At 36.5% G+C, this 22,143-nt stretch overlaps 1 protein-coding gene across 1 annotated transcript in view; it reads left to right on the forward strand.

The window, feature by feature from the left end:
- Nucleotides 1-4,728: 4,728 nt before the first annotated feature.
- LOC104460843 (E3 ubiquitin-protein ligase CBL-B-like) overlaps nt 4,729-22,143 on the forward strand; it is a gene marked incomplete at both ends in the record, with an annotated part of 40,726 nt that continues 23,311 nt past the window's right edge. Inside the window, 5 exon segments of the mRNA XM_010083402.1 lie at nt 4,729-4,875; nt 16,342-16,498; nt 20,242-20,302; nt 20,305-20,359; nt 21,190-21,327. Coding sequence (XP_010081704.1) covers nt 4,729-4,875; nt 16,342-16,498; nt 20,242-20,302; nt 20,305-20,359; nt 21,190-21,327 — 558 coding nt within the window.

Raw genomic sequence — 22,143 nt, forward strand, 5'->3', positions numbered from 1 at the left:
TGCAGAAAGATTAAACACTTACTACACGCAATGAAGAAGGAAACCCAGCAGTAACCTAATTTTTGGACTGACATAACTGCAAAGACATACAGTCATGACTTTTCTACACTGTTTTTTTTTTTTTTTTCCTAGAAATATGTATAGTTGTACAAATTGTTTTTCATGGAAGATAGTAATATGTAAGCATAAAAGTAGAAATTATATGCACATGCAGTATGTAAGTAGGTTTATGCATTTTCAAGTTGTATGAGATATAAATACATATTGCTAAAATTGCTTTGTCTTGGTTATGGTCTGTGAAATCCAGTAATTATGAAGGATAAGGGCACAGATGTGTGCTTTTTTGCTTTGTATATTTATGAATATCCTGATTTTGCCAAGTGTATTTGTTTGGAGCTCTCTGGGTATTTTACACTGTGTACCTGCATAGGCAGGCAGTAAATGCAGGACACAGGTGTTCCTCCCATCTCGTCAATCAGGCCAGTGGCAGGAAAGGAAGAGACACTGCCTAATTCCCTATCCAGTTCTGTTTGCTAAACCATATTGCCTTCCAAAAAGTAAATTAGCTTTCATACAGTGATTACAAAGTTGACATAGCCAAAAATTATCCGTGTTATTGCATGCCTGTCATGCTTCCCTTTCCTGTTTAATAGATCCAGGAGGGTAGGACTGCTTCAGACCTTCTACTCCTAGCTGCTGCTGCTCTGGTTGTGGCTGGGATGTTGGAATATTTCCATTATTAAGCCCTGTTTACAAATCACACATGACTGGGTACTTGGAAAAGTCCTTCAGTTGTGAGATTTCTGCAGTATTCTCTAGCCTGACCCACCTCCCCAGAGTTGAAGAGAAAATTGTTTCAGAATATAGTAATTTGCTGAAAAGTGAACAAATTCATAATTCTTGTTTTCAGGCATTACTGTCTGTCTAGAAAACTTTCTGGTGAGGGTACAACTCCAAAAGACAGATTAATTTTGAAATTAAAAAAAGAAAAAGTATCTTTCTTCTAATTAACCAAAAGATGTTTACTGATTCAGTAGACCTTTACAATTTTGTACTAAATTAACATTCAGTTTTTAATTTTTATCTTAGGTGTTCTGGGGTTGGTTCAAACATTGTTGGTTCTTCAGTAGATCCCTCCTGTACAAGCATGTTTGGCAACAAATAGTAGAGTATGACTGAAAAACTGATACTTCAGAAATCAAGTTCACAAGGGGTTTGAACTGTATGGCATCAATTTCAGCTGGCAAAAGAAAGTTAGCAAAAACTAAGCATGAATCATAGGAAAAACATCAAGTAATAGGTGTTGAGTATGTTGCAAATAATATGGAAGAGACCTAATGCAGCTGATATAGCATTATTTAATATTAAAATATTCTTAAATCTTACCACGGTAGTTGTTATGTTGTGGAGAATTGTCATCTCAGTTCAATTTGATATAAAGAGGCAGTGTTGTTTAATTTTGATTTCTGAAAGGTAAAGCTCCAATATAATCCTTTAGGATAGCTCTTCCCGCTAGAATCTAGTGAGTCAAAGGGTCTCCCCAGAGCACGTAACTGCTCAGCTCTTCTGTGCCACCAGACTGCCAGTACAATTGTCCCTCTGCCACTACAACAGTCTTTACTGTGACCAGGAGAAGAAAAGCCTGTGTTGCAGTCAGAGATGTAGACTGAGTTGATAAAGATTGTTTTCTTTACAGCCTCGTGGAGGGAATGAGACCTAAAATAGGTGGTTCAGACTGACCCTTTGTCTTCTGTTAGGATTATTCACCAAAATGCAGAAGCTGATGTTTTTAGTTGTTTTTAAATAAATAAGACTTGAGTACCTTGTCTTACATTTAAAAATGGAAAATAAGACGGAAATTTTTTGACACTGCCCCATCTTTATATGGGTGGGGAAAAAGGAGTCTTCCTAACTTAGAAAATGGAGTGGCACAGACTGACAAGCGGATGAAGTGGAGTATGTGCTTCTTGAGATGCCCTGGGAAAGCCCTCCACAAGGCAGCAAAAATACGTGTGCTAAAATGTATAGACATTGTCAGAAGTGTGAAACGCACAGGTATGGAAAATCACAGGCCCACCTTGATGGCATCGTCTCTGCACCTTGTATAATTCTTGAAAACCATTTCTGAAATCATTGAACTTTGTATCAGTGTCTCAATAAATTACTAAGATCTGGTATCACATAAGCATATATAAGTAAAAAAGGTGCAGTATGTGCTTTACAATTCTAAAGAAAAAATGTAAGTGAAAAGCTAAGACATGAGTTATCATGATTATTTGATGCCAAAGAAGGACTTGAGATAATAATCTGGTACAGTAAGAATCAAAGAGGAAACACAGCTACCATATATATAAATGATCAAGAATTTGACATTTTCTGTTAAGCACACATGCTATGTGACGTGTGTTCAGGCACAGATAAGGTTCTAGTTGGTTTCAAGTTTCAGCTTTGCAGTCAGATAAAAAGAAGGTATCTTAGTTTGATATTAAAACATTTTTTTTTCTTGTCTGTACGTATACAAACAAAAGTAATTTGACTTTTTTATTTGTTTTAACCAACTTGTATAACGAAACAGAAGTGTATTGATACACTTAGTGACTGGTGCTGTTCAAAGAGGGAAGGAACAGGGTTTGTGATATAGGTACGACCATTTGGGTGCATGTCTATCCTGTGTGTTTGCTGTCCAGTTCCTACCAGTTACTGGTTCTGGTCACGTACTGTGCAGCTATACCTAACAGGCAATGCATGTGCATGGGCTTGTGCATACAGGCACACAGACACACTCCCCTCTGGGCAAGGAGGAGCCCCAGATGGCACCCGCACCTGACTTCATCCCTTAGTTCACTACAGGGCTCAGGCCTCATGCATCCAACAAGCTCACAAGGTAAATTTGAACCTGAAAAGAACCCCTGCAGCACAGTACAGTGCTAATGTAGATAGATACATGGTGTACCAGGCAAGGGAGAGCTCTGTTCAGACTTGCACTGAATCGTGTTCCCATCTGTCCTGAGTACAGAAAGCTTCTTGCTTAATCTTGGGCCTACGGCAGGCTGAGGAAGCCACATTAAAATAGCTGTTGCTTGCTCTCTGCATCAGGCTTGAGTTCTGAGGAGTAAATTAATAAAGAACACGTGTGTGTAATTAAAGTACAAAGCACATAGGAAGGGGGACAGCAAGGAACAAATCTAGAAAATAAGGAACAGTTGGGCATCGTAATTATAGACATCTGATTATACCGGAGGAATTAAAGGACTCTGAAGGAATTAGCCCTACAATCATTCTGGATCTTGAGGGGAGGGAGAGTGTATTCATCGGGGGGTTGTTTGTTTTAAGTTACTTAATGTTTTCAAAATAACTGTATTTATCATAGTTTTCCTGGTAGCAAAACCTATAATAAAATCTGCAACACAGCCTCCACAGGAATCTCTGTTATAAGTTGTGCACAAATTTAGTTGAAATAATTCCTGCTTCAGTACTATGTTGAGTGTTCTTTTAGGAAGACCCCAGGAAATCTGTTCAACCATTTTTTTTTGAGATTTTGAGCATTCTGAAAGCTATTTGGTATGCGTATGTAAAAATCTATCTTAATCTTTCCATGTGGCTAGGGACTTACAAATAAATTTGGATTTGTTTAAAATAGTGTCTATAAGCAGTAATAAATTATGTGATTGATAAGAATTTTATGTTTTTCATTAAATTGTTTGAAGCACTATTAAATAGTACCTGAGATCATGGAGGACACTTCTAACTCATTAAAATACATAAGGATACAAATTCTTCGTCAAAAACTTCTCAATCTCCTGGGTGGTCTCTATTTCATATATTAGGTGGGAAGATACTCCTTTTTTACTGCAAGGATCATCTATGGAATCTCCAGAAGAAAACTATTAAAAGGATTGCTTCACCTTTCTCTCTCTTCTCCCCACCATCTCCCACAGATTTTTCCATAAAATAGGATTATTTGCATTTAAGGATGCAATGTTCTTTGTGCTATGCTAAATGGGATTTCTGTGCCAAAAACTAAACAATTTTTTTTGAACTGCTACAAGTCTGGAAAGATTATGGAAGTGAGCTGATAGCAAAAACCTTGATTTTTGTTTCTAAAGTGACACTGAAAACTGAAAGCAAGTTTTAACTAAAGAGAAGGCATTTAAAAAGAGAATAGGAAGTAGCTTCAGTAAGGGAAAGCTGGAAAGCATAAAAAGAATAAAATTGTCATAGGAAAAAAGAGTAAATCTAGTCCTGTGCTATGTTTATATTTCTAGAAACGTGGACTGAAGTGGGTTTGATGTCACTTATAAAAATATATTTTGAGTTTTTTGGTGTGGTGTTTTTTTGTGGGGTTTTCTTTTTTATGTATTGACTGTCTAATTAGTATAAATTCCTGCTTCTGCAATGATTAAATGAAATGGAAACACTCAAGTTTAATCTTTACGGGGATCAGAAGTGTATCTGGAATATGCAGTTGAGAACTCAAATATTTTCTGAGGTTGAACAAATGATTTTATACTCCTAGAGACTTATGAAAAATAAGTCCTCAGAAGTACATGGAAACAAGGTAGTGATTTGTATTTCTTTGATGTTTTCAGTTGAAAGCTCAAAGATTTTCCTGTGTCACACGGTGGTTATTAGACAGAAATGCAGGATATATGGGATACTGAAAGACTGATTCAATTTGTTAAATTTTAAGGATTTCATGTGATTTTTTTTTTCCTATTATATCCACAGGAGAAACCTAACAAAGCTGTCCCTCATCTTCAGCCACATGCTTGCAGAAATCAAGGCTATTTTTCCAAATGGCCAATTCCAGGGTGATAACTTTCGTATCACCAAAGCTGATGCTGCAGATTTCTGGAGAAAATTCTTTGGAGATAAGTAAGTACTAACTTTTTGCAAAATCCTTGCTTCTTTCTAATTGTAAGCGTGAAAAATAATTATATTTTCAAAAATCTAAATAATGTTTCTAAGTATGGGGGTGGTAATTTTAAAGGTAATTTCTTATCCAAGTCTTCAATTTGACTGAAATTGGTAAATTCATTTTAACAGTTTTGTTGGTTTTGGGGTTTTTTTTTGTTTGTTGTTTTAACAGTTTTGTTGGTTTTGGGGGGTTTTTTTGTTTGTTTTGTTTGGTTTTTTTTGCAAAGTCATAGTATGGACAGTTCTGTCAAGGGCACTTTCATGCAATCATAAATTAGACTATGTTGCAAGAAATTTATTAGTTCCATTCTAGGGTGAAGACAGTACATTGTTTTCATAATGTACTGGCAAATCATGTCCTTTCATATTTTTTATGTATATTCTGCAACTGATAATGCTAAGGTCTGAATTAGGAACTTGATACTGGTCTCATGGACAGTATGTTTCCTTATCCTATCTTTAACTTTCTAACTACTACAATATTTAGTGGTTTTTAAGTAATAATCAAAACTACTTTTCTACAACTGTACTACCTATAACGTAGTTACGGGTAACTGATGTTTTCTTTTGTTCACGTTCTGTTACAGAAAGATATAAAATAACTGGTGATATGTTAGAAAGTTTAATCAAAAGCAGGTTTTGGAGAAAATTATTGTTTAAGAACGGGTCATAAAAAGAATGCTAAGTGTGACTTGTAGGTATGTGGTTAAATTCTTATAGCGAATGCAATACTGGAGATGTAAAAGTGGGCAGGTGCGGTGTTTTTTGTTTGTTTTTGGGAAACAATTTCATTTATGTTACAGATGTAGGCTAATAGAAGATGCGTAGCTTTATCACTTTCTCATACGGAATGTTTATTAGCGGAATAGTGACATAAGAGGCAGGAGGCAAAAGTTTTGTATATGTTACAGTATAATGGAGCAGTCACTGTGGTCATCAAGTCTGGTATCTTGCATGATGTAGGCCATAACAAGTCACAGAACAATTCCTGCAACAATCTGTTACGTTTTCTGAGCAAGAACAGGTTTTGAAAATACGTCTTTAGTTCTTTATTTAGAATACCAGTGTAGTAGGTTGGCACATTTGCAAATTAATTTTGTTCAGTGTGAATTTACAACAGTTTCACTTCCCAGTTTTGCTAAACATACGTACTGCTAACTTCCAGCTTTCTGGTTTCATTATAGTGTTATCTGGTAACTTCAGTCTTCTAACAAATTTCTTTCCTGTGTAGGTAATGTTAGAGTGTGATCAAGTTTTATCAATCTTCTTTTTGTTAGAGGAAAGGAATCTGACTGTGTTTTGTGTTACCCATTGTAATGTGAAAATGATCTTCAAAATACCTACAAAAGTTCAGATAAAGTTACCTGAAGGATTAATTTACGTGACATATAGGGGTCTCTGTGAGATGAGGCTTTTAAAAAAGTCAGTCAAAAAGAGAAAAACACAAGCTTTGAAAAAATAACTAACGATCATCTTTGTTCAGTGTTTCTGTTTTCTCTTCGTCTCTTTCTCCCCTTTGCTTAGCAACTCTCAGAATTTAAATCTCCTCATGATCCTTCTCTTCAGTTGGGCTCTTTCCTTGAATGACCTTTACCAGCTGTCTTGATTGCAGATTGCATTTCTGTCATTGGGATTTACAGATCTCATCTTCTGCAAGCTGCTGTTTCTTTCTGTTATTTCGCCTTAACCAGTTTCATCAGCTTCCCTATTCAGTATCATCTTCCTCTTTGTATTTCTCTACTAACTTGTACTTTTTGTGTGAGATTCAAGTGCTTCCTTTCAAGTTTTCTTCCAATTGTCCTGCCAGTTTCCTTTGGGAGATGGCACAATAGATAGGTCCTTGAGGTGTCAGACAGGAGGATTTTGTAACATATTAATAAGTTGTTACCAGAACAAGGTTGGTAAGAAGAATTTTTCAACTGCATCTGTGGGTCTGGACAAATTAGCTCTTTTTTTCTTGTTCACACTTGACTCTTTCCTGACTCATCCCCTGGAGTGCTTCTTACTAATCCTTTTCAGGGCCCCAGAGCTCTGCCGTGCCTTTTTTATGCTTTGGGGTTTTTTCCTGCTTATGTAAATTACTTCATAAAATGCAACTTTAAATACAAACTTTTAGTTCTAACCCTCCGACCTGCTCCCCTCTCCCTCATATGTACTTTGATAGGGTTTTTTTGTTTTTCCTTTGGTTAAAACATCCATGCACCAAAAATGCCTAGGAACCAAGGCAGTTTGGGGATGTCCAGTTAATGACATATGTAACCTTGGTCACCTAGTGTAGCCTGGACAGTTTTTATGTCTTGTCTGGTGCTTTACTTTTAGACTAGGTAAATAACCACAGTTATTAGTGCTCGCAGCTCTTTTCTAGTAAACTGAACTTGTTTTAATTACCTGTCTTCTAAGCAGCGAACAGTTGATCTGTGCTTGGCAGCCTTGCCATTGTCTCAAGTTTGGTTAATTGTGCTTAAGTAACTGTAAAACATGTAACAGCATGTATGTCAAACAGCTGAGTAAAAGGTTTATTTGGCATTACATTTAATCTCTTCATTAAACAAAATGCCTGAGGCTTTATAAACATTAATTATTTTCTAATCCATTTAGAAATATATGGCAGATATGCCTGTGAGCCACATCTTTTACAGTGGGCCTGTTATGACAAATTAGTTTGTAAATATGCTAGTATCACTTCCTGGGAAGCAGAGCCTACATAAAGACTTTTGGGTGTTGCAAACAACTGATAAAATCTGTTTCTAACCTGACCACCTAAAGGTGAGCCCCCTAGGACTATCTGAAACCTCCTACTCTGGTTAGGTATGCAGTGCAATGAAGGAGTACAGGGAGGAGCTGCATTGTATGTTCCCTGGCTGCGTCTCTGTTTTACAGGGCAAGCCTGGACGCCTCGCTTGTTTGCAAAAAGCAGCCCTTACTTTGAGGTCACTAAGTAATGTTGCTCAAGATTAGAGCATAAATAAAAAAGTTAGTTGTGCTGGATCTTGGCTTCTGATGGGTAAACTGTAGCACAAGAAATAATTCTGATGCATTGTTTGATCTGATTGGAAGGAGGGAATTGGAACTACTAGATTAAATTTTTTTTTAGCGTAATATAATACAAATAATCTTCCTGTTTTAAACATAATTAATTGGAAGCTTTTATATAATCCAATTTTTTTTCTTTTTTTTTTTAATTTAAAATAATCTAAGTAGCAAGGAGGTCAATAGTCATTTATGTTTTTAAGCCAAATCTTTGGCTTTCAATTTGTGACCTACACTTCTCTTTACAGAAAGCAATATATTATAATTTGCTGTGGAGTAAAACCCAAAAGATAAAATTTCCAAGAATCCAGTTTGTAGTTTAAAAAAAACCACAAACCTATATCTAATTTCTTTCACCGCTCTTAGAATGGGGAACTTCTAATTCTGTTGGTTACATTTGTCTGTCTGAACACTTGCTGCAAAGCTGTGCAGCTGTAATTAAGCTTGTTCATCCTGTTATTAATAAGTATCATAGGATGCAGTCATTCTTTTGGTGTTTAAAGCTAGTCAGGTGTATGTTCACATTACTTCAAACTCATTAGCAAAATAAATGGCTAGACTGTTTCAAGTCTCTGATGATCACGCGTCTAGCTGTTCGTAGAACTCAGCGATCTGAATGGTTCCATCAGAGCAATGTGCTGAGACAACTTCACACATTCTTGGCCTTCAAATACCTTCTCAACTTTTGCATTTCTGATACACCTCTACAAAACTTTTAGATAATGTCAGTAGCTAGAGAATCTCGGGTGGGAGCGAATGCTGTGGTGCTTTTGAGAGCAGCAGATCCGTCAATAATGGAAAACGTAAGCCCTCACGTAGGCTGAGAGTGCAAAAGGCATAAATAGTCAGAACCTTTACAATTGTGGAGTTTTCCGGTATGGCATGTTTCAGAGGAAAAGGAGAAACCTTGGAAGTGCTAAGATGTTGGGAAAGGATCTGGAGAGACTAATGTGGGGTTTAGGAGTGTGTAGGGAGGATTGATAAATCAAGATGGGAGATAGTGAGTTTTGATTATGTGGGTGGAAGGAGAATGTGGACAATAGCACTATGATGAAGGAAGAAATGGAGGAATTGATTTATCTGAAAGAGTAAAGAAGACTATATATCCAAATTAGGGGGTAGATGAGGAGGTGAGCAGCATCAGATAGAAGGCCCAGGATGGTTTTGGTGTATTGACTTTGACAATGAAGCTGACAGAGAAGAGCTATTGGGGAGATGAGGGAATAGGAAGAATTTTGGATTTGCTTTGTGAAAAAAAAAAAACAAACAGGAATGAGTGAGAACTTTCCAAGGGCTGAATGACTGGAGTAGGCTGGGAGTGGAGTTCTTTGGCATATTCACAGGCTATGAGGAAGAAGAGAGCCTCTTAAATAAAGGAGCTGGCTGAAAAAGAACTAAGGAGTAAGTTGGCACAAGCTTTACACCATGGTCAAGGTCAAGATTTTAGGTTAAGATCTATACCAAGAAAGAGCTGGATAGTGTCAAAAGCAGGAAAGCAGTGAAATTGAGAAGGTGTGATTTTTATTTTTTTTTTTTTTAATTTGTACTGGTTACTGGAATACAAATGTTGGACCGAGTGAATCTTCACCTGTAGTTTACCATTATAGTTGTACTGAAGCAAATGATAGTTAGATGTTCAGCTAAACTGTAATGTTAAATGGAACTGTGAAATTGTAAGCCATGTAATCAGCAGTTACATTTGTTTACAGATACTTTAGTATCCCCCAGTGGGCTGTAAATATGCATATAAAACAATCTGATAGCTTCTTCATTATCCACCTTTTATCACTGTATAGTGCTGGATGTTAAAATCCCCCAGTTCCTCTGTGATTTTAATAGCACCTGTCTTTTCCTAGTTTTCTGTTCTGAGAAAAATTGTGCAAAATACCACTGGGAGTGATCCTGAACTGAGGAGGAGAGTGGGTGAGATGACCTAACAGATCTTTTCAGCATCTGAATTTGAAAGCTGCAGTGAAGTCATGCAGGGCTTTGTAACTATTGAAATTTTTGATTTGTGGCTGTCTTCATGTTGCAGAATGAATCAGCAGTGAAATGTCAGTGTTCTCAGATTTTCAGTTCTCCATGGCATATTCTGCCATTTATTTCAACTTTTAAGGTTTTGCTCTTCATTGTGAAACCTTAAAAAATTGAAAACATTTGTGTTATTGTTGTCAGATAAATTGATTTCCCCCCACCTTTTAGTTTCTAAGGAAATATAAATTGTTTCACTTCTATGGTCAACACATTACTGTTTGAATGCTTTGATACTTTTTTTTCCCCCAGCCGAGGCCTGAAATGTATTTATGTTTAATTGGAATTTAGGGAAAAATAGGGCTATTGATTTTCCAGTGGCAGTTAAACAGGGTATTTCAGGCTGATATTCTAAATTTTGATTAGTTGTGGTTCTGCTTGTGGTCAGTGCTTTTTGGCTCAGGATAGAATGGACGTAGCCTCTGTGGCTTGGGTTTAGAGAAGAAGCAGTATAACAGGCAGGCCACAATCCATGACTTAACTTGAAAACATTTAGCTGTCAGAAAGTGAGACCTCAGATAAGCTAGGTTTTAACACCTTGTTGATCCCCTTAGTTTATTCCTTGGTTTCCTGTTCTTGCTGCTGATACTGCCCAAGAGCCATTCTGTTGCCTGGACACTAAAAATATGGACTGAAGAGGTGGTCTTGACCCAGAGGGCTTCAAATCTGAAGCTTCTGAACTGAAGCATAAAGGGAAGCCAAAGACAGATGAAAGAGGAAGAGGCAGTGATCCGAGTGCCATAGTCTTTGTCACTGTCAAGACAGGTGTTTTGGCAACAGGAACTTTTAAAGAAGGAAATAAACAGGGAATGGGGCTTTTAGAGGATGGTCCCCCTCCTTGGCTGATCAGCAGCATGGGAAATAGGCTTGGTGGTACCCTTGTTTAAAAACTTGAGCTAAAAGCAGAAGGTACTGTTCCATGGGTGCTAGTGAGACAGAAGTCTCGCTAGATTTTTTTCATACAAATGCAAGATAAATGAGTTTGGACAAGAAGACATAATACTATAGGGAAGAGCGAGTCAACATAAAGTTGCAAGATATGATTAAAAAACAGAAAAGGACAGTGATCTTCATGGCTATTCTGGGTGGCTAAGAATAAGGTAAAATTACATGTACAAAGGGTAGAAAAAAGAAAGTTGTAGTAGTTGGCACAAAAGATTGCGAGACAGAGCAGAGCCTCGATGGATAGACAGGAGAGGCAGTGTTTTAAGTATAAAAGGACATGCAAAAGCATGGGTGTGCTTTGGATTTGTGGTTAGAGATCAGAGTTGGAAATGTATAGATGAGTGTATCCCTTCAGGGACACTTCAGGAAATGCAGACTTCCTGCGTCCCTTAAGGAGGTACTAGCTTGCTGTCTCTCCAACAATGTACAGTTATGCAGCTTTGAAAGTAGATAATTTTGGTAGTATATTTTTCCCCATTTCATAAGGCTCATTTTCTCTCTTTTACCTTCCCTTTTCTCATGTTAGATTCGTCTATATTTGTTCTGCATGATGTGACTATTTAACAATTGTGCTGGCACGATATGGCAGAATTCCTTTTTTCCCTTAGGACTGAACTTCTCAAGCCTTCTGTGTGTCAATTGTTTGCTGTGCAGTTCAGAAGCAATGAAAACATGTGGCCTCTCACTTAGAACTGAAGCAGCAGTCTTAAGAAAATGCTCTGTTCAGTGATGATAAACCAAAATCCACATTGCTCACTGCAGACTTGCAAAGAATGTTGTTTCTATCTGGGTCAGTATTTGCTTGAATATTTTTGAGTTTGCTCTGGATACAGTAATGCCCTTTTCATGTTATGTTTTCTGGCAACATTTGAGAGAGTCTCTTGCAGACAAAAATGTTCACTGTAAGTGTAAGCTACACAGGTACGTGTTTGCGCTCCTAGACATACTTGTGGTCTGCTCTGGTTCAAATGGGAGCAGTGTCACTTGACATTCCAGAATAGCTGCATCTCTGCAGTTCTACTGAAGTGCTGTACTCTGCACACCCAGAAAATATTTCCTTCCTCTACAGGTTTATTTTAATGTCTTTTGCTTTTTTAATAATGTAGCAGGATTCAGTTTAAGAAAATCCTGTGTACATGTGATCAGGGCAGGAGGGAAGGGAGGACCTAAATTCCTCTGCTAAATTGCTTGAAAATTGCGTGCTGGACACTAATCCTTCTTTAAGCATATGGAAGTTGTGTGAGTGGTATTTAAAACACTGTATTTGAGATTATAGAGTGATGCTTCGTTTTGACATATGTCAATAATAGTAAATAGATACCATCCTATGTAAAAGTATTTTTAAAAGCTTATATTTCAATCAGAACACTTTTTAATTCATCATTCTTCAAATACACTTACTAATTTTACTATTGCAGAAGAAATATGGAGAAGTAGTGTCATTTTGAGAGACTTGAGGGAGAAATGGCTTATTTTAGGGTTTTTGACAGGACTCTTCTTTAGAAGACAACCCCAAGGTAAATGCCAAGATAAGATAATTGTTTCGATTTGAGAGAGATGTGTGCAGAAAGCCTCTTGAGGAAAAAATATTTAGGATCATTTGTTTTATTTTGTGTCTTCTTTCCTTAAATTGGTATAGGCTTGCTTCTGCTCTAACAATGAGGAAACGCAGTACAAAGGCACTGCACAGATGAAAAATTTCCTAAAAGTCTGGCAGATAGAGAATAGATTTTCCTTGTAAAAGATCCTCCATAACATTTTTTCTGCTGTATAAGGTGTGTTTCAGCTTCCTTCATATTTTTTTTCCTTCTAAAATAGTCTCTCAGTATTTTGAATTAATTGAAGGTCGTTATAAAGTAAAATGTTCCACAATAACAGTATGTGCATATAATGTAGTCAAATATTTTTGTATTACTTCAGTGTCCTGTTTTTTTCCCCCAAATTATGAAAAGAGAAACTGTTACCAAAGCTCTGGGTGTATCTGTTCATAACGTGTGCATGTGCACATGTGGTAGGGCTCTTAACTTTGGTCATCAAACATTTGAGGGGTCACTGTGTAGTACCATACTCTCACATGAGATACTCCCCAGAACACTGTATCCTCTGGAGTCATGTGTGTGCTGCTGCAAGGGATAGCTTATGTAACTAAGGTTAAATACCTTAAATACTGAGACGCTGCACTTCCTCCACCTAATTCTGTAGAGAACTCTTACTGGGATGCCAAATCTGATCTTCCAGATGAGCTGTAGCAGAGCTGACTAACTCACCTCTTCCTAGACAAGTGTCCACACTCAGCCTAATAGCATGAGGCGTGTGCAGAATACCTGCCAGCCTCTGGTGCAGGGTATCATTAGGGCGTGATGCAACAAATATTACAAGGACAAAGATCACTGAAGATATTTACAGGAGATACCTTCTATGGTTCAGGAGCTGAACGCTGCAGGCAGTATTTAATTACAAACATAATCTTGTTTTTTCTTTCTATGAAGGCAATATTTTTGTTTCTGTTTAAAAATATATGTATATATACACACACATTTAAACAACAATCTAAGCATGCTATTAACTAGGACGGTCCCAGTCTCAACCTTGGTTTGACTGGTCCTGTTCCTTTCCCCCTCCCACTGTCCCTGCCACCTCCCCAAACAATTAAAATAACTCTTTGGATTTGAATAATGAAAAGGTGCCTTCAAAGGCTGTATATCCCCTATAACACAAGAAAGCAACAGCAGTGAAATGTTAATTCAAACAGAATCTCAACTTGTCAGCTGTCTGTGAAAACGTCTTTCACCCCCTCATCACTGTGGGAAGTGTTCTGCATGACCCCCTCCTAGATCTCTGCCAGAGGGAAATGTTTCTTAGTATGCCTGAAAGGTCACCAGATTTCAGTGCTGCAGGAGCAGGCGGAGAGTTTGTTGCAGAATCCTTCATTTTATGAAGACTTGGTAATGCCCTCATTTTGAGTGAGTGTATGCTGTCTGCAAGGTCTCAAAAGAGAGCAGCAATTTGTATATTTAAACTGGAGGGAGGTGTTGGGGGATGAATGATCTCTGGCTGGTGCTATTTCAAGGTATTTGGGAATGATAATTGTGTAAAAGTAGCTGCTGAGAAATAGGAGTGAATGTGTTTCAACAACCAAGTCTCACCTTTATTTAAGAAAGCTGAAGATAAAACAGCTATTCCACAAAGCTGCAGAAGAAAATCTGTTGAATTTAGTGAATTTTAAATTGTGGTCACCACTTTTTCGGACACTTTTACTTGAAAAAGTCCCACAAAATAACTTTAGATATTATTTCAGTAGCTAATCACTCATTCCCCAATATCTGGTTTCTGTCTCAGCCAAACTACGAGCCAAGAGAGCTCTAAAAACATTCTCCTGAAGATTTTTGGTTTTTTCTGTTGTTGGGGCTTTGGGGGGTGCAGGGTGTTAGTGAATAGGCAGCGGAAGATCCTACCTATTAATTGCATCTAATGAACGCGTTTTCATGAAAGTGTCTCAGGCAAGGCATGAAAAAGCAGTTCTTAAGGTGTAGTATGGCTATAATCATCCCTGATAGAATCTCAGTTGGTTTTTATTTAAGGGTTATTGTCTTAGCCCTTTAAAAACACCCAAAATAAACAAAGCCCCTAAACAACCCCTAACACTGCCCCACTCCAAAAAAAACCCAGAAAACAAAAGCAAAAAACTTGTCTAGCCCCATTTCAGGGTGATCCCAGTGCTGTAACCATTTAGGGTGGTTTACAGAGAGAATCAGAAAACGTTCCAGAGCCATGGTTACAGGAACTACATAAGCAGTAGGCACTTGAACTATGACAACTTTAACACCAGAAAAGCACTGATATTTTCCAACCTTGTTCTCTGAACTTAGTACAACATTTCATTCTCTCTTTACCATAATCAAAATTTGACGTGCATTCTTTCTTAAATGGCATCTGATGTGGTATCTTTCTTCAGCTCTTTGTGGTTTCCTGTTTTTCATACACAGATGAAAGTATCTTCTGAGATGTATTAAACTTCACATATTATAATTTATGACTTTCTCAATATAAACCTCCAAGTAACAAGTAGATCTCTTTGCACTTACAAATATAATGAATGCCTGATGCGGTGTGTCTTTAGCATTGTACTTCAAATTATATGTAAAAATTTAATATAGGTTAACTGCATAATATTTCTTATGCAGGACCAACTTAATACAATTTTTTTTCCACAGTACCGTACTACCAAGTAATATACATTTCCACATAACAAAAGAGTTAGAAAAACTGGAATAAAATATTTTGTGTCTTATAAAAAAAGACAATGTGATCTAATAAAAATTGCAAGAACTACTGATGAATTTGTGATGTCTGTGTCTTTTGTCATTTTAGCAGTTATTAACAAAATGTTACAATGCATGTATGAGATCTTGTTAAGACCTGAAAATAGTTATATGTTGGTTAATAGTTACATGTTGGTTATCTTTTGGTTAATTAAAATGTTTTTAAAATATCATATAATCTGCTCTCAATGTGAGGCAGAACTTTTTTAAGAGAAGATGTTATAGCTTTACAAAATTTGGATTTGACCCTAATGGCATGAGAAGAATTTATATTATTGAACAATTTCTCATGGTTTTGAGAGTAATAAAATAGAGCACTTTCGATGGATCAGACTCATGTCAGATTCAAAATATAAGCACTTGGTTAGCAAAATAGCTAAGTTGCGTTATCTCTGACTATGCAAATAGAAACTGAATTTGACAGAACACAGCTTTGTATCAGACAGGAGAATTTTAATTTCCTTCTGTTCTGATTTCCCACCTTTTCCCACATTCACTACTGTCAGAAAATACTCCCCATCCTACAAGTGTGTGAAGATCTGACTTGTGTCTTTAACAATCATGTAACTGTCGTGGGCTATGATAGGCCTTGGACCAGTATTGGTGATATCTGGTTGATTGCTGTCATGTTACTTGACCAGTGTTTATGAGCTTTAGCTATAAAAAAAATCTCATCCAAGTAGATACTAAATTGATGCTTATCATTCTGAGAACAGAGGCTGAGACGAAAGGAGTTCTTTACCAAGCACAGAGCTGGGCCTTTACATTATCTTTGAGAGTGTGCGAGGTTGGTTACTACACCTACTTGGTAGAATATTTCAGTTTCTGCAGTGTTCTTTTTGTTGTTTGCCTAAGGAAGCTTGACTATTTTTTGTTGTAAAATAGATGACACTTTGTTTGACTGTGTTTAAAACAAGGTAATCTGGTCTTTCATTTGCTTAGACTGCTTTCAGAAAACTTCATTTTTTTAAAACTTTTTTTTTGTCTGTAGAGAAACCAAATTAATGTTTCACTTCTTTAAAAGTCCAGTTCTGATGTCTAAATAAGGTATCAAATGTGGTTTTATTACATTTTTGTATTTCTACCCCTCTCACAGAACTATAGTGCCATGGAAAGTGTTCAGGCAGTGCCTTCATGAAGTTCATCAGATAAGCTCTGGTTTGGAAGCAATGGCTCTTAAATCTACTATCGACTTGACCTGCAATGACTACATTTCAATTTTTGAATTTGATATCTTCACTAGATTATTTCAGGTAAGATTTGAAAATTAGAGATACTTGTGTGAATTTGAGAAGCTTAGTGCCTTGAGGCAAGTACGTATGGGTCAAGGAAGAAGATTTTTTTTAAAAAAACTGAAGTAACTGAAACACTAGAATTCAGAAATGTGCATTTGTTTTCAGTCCATCAGAGATGTCTGGGGCATTGACACTTAAATCTGAAAAACTGAAAACATTCAGCAACACCTGCTTCATTTCCATGCATATTTAATATGATTACAGTATCTTTGTGTTTGCTGCTTATTTATTTTTCACTGTTCTTAAATGCCTTCCTGGAAATGTATACCTTCAGTTACTTATCTAAGTTTACCTTGTGTTTTCATCATGCTTTTGTATCTATATATACCTATGTGAAGTGTTTCTACAAACAGGTAAGGAAAGCTGCTTATGGCTTTTTTTCAGGCTAAATGTAGGCCTAACTCTTTATGAACATCCTTTTGCCATTAGTGCTCTGCTGTTTATTTATAATAAGAAACTATCTTTGGCAATACCATTAATCTGAAGTAAGCTTGTATGTGTGTTATGCGCCTCTGTTAACCTTCTGTCTCTTCTATAGAACGTACTTGAAGTATTTTAGTCAGTATAGAAGGCTGTGCTGGTTTGCATCCATATTAGATGTACTGATTCTGAATTTGTCACTTTGAATATTTCTTTTGTATGTAGGAATCTTTGAGGTATGCAACCATTTATTTGATCATTCATTTTCTTTACCTCGTACAGTGATATACTGGTGCACAGCCTCACATTGTGCTGGGGAGGTTTAGATTGAATGTTAAGAAAAATTTCTTCACTGAAAGGATTATCAAGTACTTAGGGACATGGTTTAGTGGGGGACTTGGTGGTGTTAGGTTAGTGGTTGGACTTGACAATCTTAAAGGTCTTTACCAACCTAAGTGATTTCTATTATTATTCTTTAGCCTGTTGGAGATATGTTCAAAATACCAATTGTTTGTTCCGTCTTCCATGTTATTCTGTGATAATCTCTGTTTAGCTTTCTTGTTTTGGCTGTTATCGGAAACGCTGCCATTATGAAATTGATATTAAGATTTGGCAGGAGATGATTAATGGTTTTAGTTTGCAGAGTTTTGATTTTATCATCTCCTCTCCATTCTGAGTCAAAATTGTATCGAAGTTGAAAATGTTATGGTGTAAGTAATCTCTCTGTTTAATTTAACCACAAACATTGGTCACTTATTAAAACACAAGTTATGAAGGTTTGAACAAAACTTTGGGGGTTCTCTTTGAAATAATAAACTATAGAATATAGATCATTGTACTTTATGCTGCTTTAGTAAAATCCCCCTAAGCTTTGCCCTTTATGTAGAGCTTGATAGGATCAAGCATTCCTGGCTGAATGTTGCTGCCTTGGGATTAGTTTCTACTCTGTAAAAGTTTCTCCCTTTTCAGTATTTGGCAAACTACTGTGGTGTTCAGCTTAGTAATCAAGCCCAAATCTTGATCTCAAACTTGACTGCAAAATGTCTGAGGCCCGGTGACTGCAACATACATCACCATGAAGTGTGTTTGTTTAAGGTTTCTTTCTGTAGGATTTTTTCCCCTAAGCATTCTACTTAAAAATAGTAGCAGGGTTTGGGTCTTTTTGTTTTGTTTTAATCTGTCCATCAAGTATAAAATTAAATGAAAAGTCAGTGATCTGTGAAGTAATGGTTAGTTCTGACCCTGTGTGGGGTCCTATAAGTTGCATTAAACTTCAGGACAGAAGCCTCAAGTGAAATTTATTTTCCTTGTTCTGTAAGCCAATGAATGTTTGCATTTGTTTCTTTGTGAGTCCATTGCTGGTTTGATTGGTTACCATGCCTTGTGCTAGGAAAAGGGGATCAGTAGTACTGATACATGTAAGGAGAGAAGACTGGTTAGGATTAACTTTTAATTTAACAAAGAAGCAGAGAGAGCATTTTTGCCAGATTACCAACTGGTGCAATAGCTACAAAACTGTTGAAGTGAACTTGCGCTGAACTTGGTCTGAGAACTTCTCCCAGAGGTTACATTTTACTTCTCTAATTTTTAAACAACTTCTATAACTGTGTGCACACGCCCACGGAGAGAAAATCCCGATTGTTTAAGTAATCAAAATCCTGTTTTGCCAACTGTGGGTTGTGTTACAGAAAAGCTACATTTATAATGATGCTATTCACAGAAGAAAGCAAGGCTGCTTTTTCTGGAGATCCTGTAAAAGTGAAGCTGCTCCCCCTGTCTCCCCCCGTATGCATGCACAGCTTTAAGTGCTGTGTTCTCTGACCAGAGATAAAGTTAGCATGGCAGAATATGAAGATGCTCTGAAGGAAAGGGACTTCATTCTGTCACTGTTAAGGTGTTCAGTTAAGTTGTCCTTTTATTTCCATAGAAGAGCAAGGGTACAAATCTTTTCCTATTTAACATTCCCATTTGCACACCACTTGCATTTATTTTATAGTTAACTGTAGCAAGCCTTTGTATTACCATGGACCAACACAACATCAAAGTACTGAATGTTTGATCATCCTTTTTGATTTACGTGCATGGACTTGAGTAACACATCAGGAGAAAGAACATTTTTGTGTTTCCTGTTTTTCTGAAGGACAAAGTGATGAAGCCTCCTGGCATTCATCTTAGGTGGAGGATGTAGAGGGGAGCTGGCAGGATGTAGTGTTGCATCTAGGATTGTGATTTTTTTTTTTCTCTCCTTTCTTTTGTACAAATTTGAGCACTTGAGTTTTCTTATGGCCCCTGTGCTGAAACTTTTCTATTTTGTGTGTCTGATTTGAAAAGGTATTAATTTTAAAACAGGTTTTCATCCGTGTTTAAGTAGTGGTTAGGGTTTGCCTGGGAAATGTCTCAGAATCTCAAACAGAAATGTTAGGATACTCTGCTCAAGTGTGTCACGCAGGCATTTCGTCTCTGCTTTACTAGCCTTTAGAAGTCCTTTTAAAGGGAATTTGCAGGGCACACAAGAACACAAGCTTCTTCTCTCGTGTTGCTTAACTGCACCTGCCTTGATCTTGTGAAAAATACATTAAAAAAAATTCTCCAAACTATTCAGAGGCAGTGTCTTGTCTTTACACATGCTGGCAAAGAACACTTAGTGTATTTGTATTAATCTACTACTTAAAAATCATCATAAAGACTGTTCTGTATTCTTCAAAGTGATAGCATATCAGCATGTTTCACTGAGTTTTCCAAAGCATTTGCTATTCAAGTCAGCAAAGACTGTGATGAAGTGCTGTCAATATTTGTTTTGTTTTCTGGATGTAATACAATTATGGTAGCTGAAGAAACAAGAAGTAAAGAATAAGAAAAGGAATGACAGCTCAAATTAGTGGCTTTGTTAGGCTTCGTTTGTTAGTGTTACTTATCATTAGCTGTGAAAGTGCCTCAGGACCTTTCAAGAATAGGCTTAATTGTGTTTTTATTAAACCATCATGGAGCCATACTCTTCACATTCTAAATAAACATGATGTTTAATATTTTATGTAGCTACAAACAGGAGATCCCTTAAATTCAAGTCTTCAAAATCTTTATCCAAAAAGTTACACTTGATCTTGGAATAATTAGTTTGAAGGAACCCTTGTAGCAAAGGTGGGTATATAGGGCAGTCTCTTGTACTATGTAGACCTTAACCAAAAGTGTGTGTTTTTCAAGGCCTCTCTGACAAATTGTCTTTTATTAGAAATATCCAACTACCTGGCAGCATCTGTTTAATTGTTTGTCTTCTATTTTAGCCGTGGGGTTCAATCTTGAGGAACTGGAACTTCTTAGCTGTGACTCATCCTGGATATATGGAAAAAAATACGATGAAGTGAAAGCGAGGTTGCAAAAATATAGTACTAAGCCTGGGAGGTGAGAGGTTTTGCTGGTTATTGCTTTCCAAATAAACTTGCTGTCTCAGAAGCTACATAATTCTTCCAGGTTCATACTTTTATATTCCGTGATACTTATACTCACTACAATATTGAAGGAGTGAATTTTTGTCTTTTTTTTGTAACAGATTGAAGAGAGAAGTAGTAGGTATTTTTTTTATACTTGTGATTTTATTTATATCAAAAGGTATTTTTAAAAATAGTTTGATACTAAAGCTTAGAAATCCACATTCAAAAAATGCTGACCCTTTAGATTTGAAGACATAGGATTTTTGTAACCATTATCTGGTTTTTATGCCATAATTCTTCTACAGTACTATGAAGCAAAAAAAAATTGTATTAGCACACAAAAGTCTAAATAAGTACAAATAAACAGAAAAAAATGAAATTACATTGCTTTTTCTTTCTTCTTCTGAGGTAGATACAACAAGAAAAGCATTCTTGAAAAGCGTATTTGAAAGTATAATTTGCTTTTCAAAATTGACACTGAATTATTGCTTAATAGTAAAGTAAAAATCATCAACATCCTTCATGATAGCACACTTAAATTATGAATTTAATCAGTGCTTATGTGTTTCTTTTATGTGTTTTGTTTTTTTTTTTAAATTTGCCAGTAATGAGGAACTGACAGCATAAAAGATGCAGGTTTATTTGAGGTTGTACAAAGAACACGTGACGGAATTGGGAATCTGACCCGAATCGTCAGAGACCTAATTCAATGTCTTAACCAGAAACCCTCCTTGCTCTATTCACTTGTTTTGCTGAACTCTGATTAGCACTGACTTTTGTATTCATCTTGTTTTTATCAAGCTACATTTTCAGACTGAGTTGCACTCGCTTGGGACAGTGGGCCATTGGATATGTGACTAGCGATGGGAACATATTGCAGACCATACCTCACAATAAGCCCCTGTTTCAAGCTTTGATTGATGGCAGCCGGGAAGGATTGTAAGTACAAATTCCTATAGTCGCCATAGGTATGAAATCCTGATTTCCTTGTTCTTCTAATACTTATATGGGTAGTTATTAAAGATCTTTATAACAGAGAATCTGGATATGGAGTTTAGCATTCCCTTGGAGTTTAAGGACCGCCCTTTCATTCATTTTAAAAACACTTGTTTCCAGGTAGTTCCATTGAGTAAAGTTAACCAAAGCCATACCTCATAGCAGATAAATTCCAGGAGAAAATAAAATTGGACAGCTGTCACATTGATTCCTTTCCCCGCCCTTAGTAAGAGTCCCAAATGCACTTAAGCTTATTGAACTATTACTACTGCCAGTTACTCATGTGTCTAGCTCTGGACGATGATTTGAAAGCTATGTAATTGCTTTTTTATATATTGTGTAGCCAGAACATTTTCCAGGTTCTAATAGTTTATTGAAAAGATTTATAATTATGAGAGAATCTAAGTTTATAGGGAGAAGTAGTACATTTTTACTAGGTTTGCTGAAGTAACAGACAAATTTTTGGTGTCAGAGTCTTTTCACTGGAATATGTCTTGATATAACCACATGATCATAATGAAAAAAAAAAAAACAGGAAAATTGATCAATCATCAAAAAAAGACTGAGAAACCCTTTAGAATTTTGCAATTTTTTTCAGTCCTGCACAGTCCAGCAATTTTTTCTAGGTATGATGATTTCATACCTGTAATAAAAAAAACACACTTACAATGGTATTGTTTCTATTTGACGAAAACTGAGCTAACAAAGACTAGGGCTGAGAATATTTAATGCAGGGTGAAGTTTTGTACCCTGTGTTAA

This window comes from Pterocles gutturalis, unplaced genomic scaffold (assembly GCF_000699245.1).
Source record: "Pterocles gutturalis isolate BGI_N339 unplaced genomic scaffold, ASM69924v1 scaffold38400, whole genome shotgun sequence".
Taxonomy (NCBI): Eukaryota; Metazoa; Chordata; class Aves; order Pterocliformes; family Pteroclidae; genus Pterocles; species Pterocles gutturalis.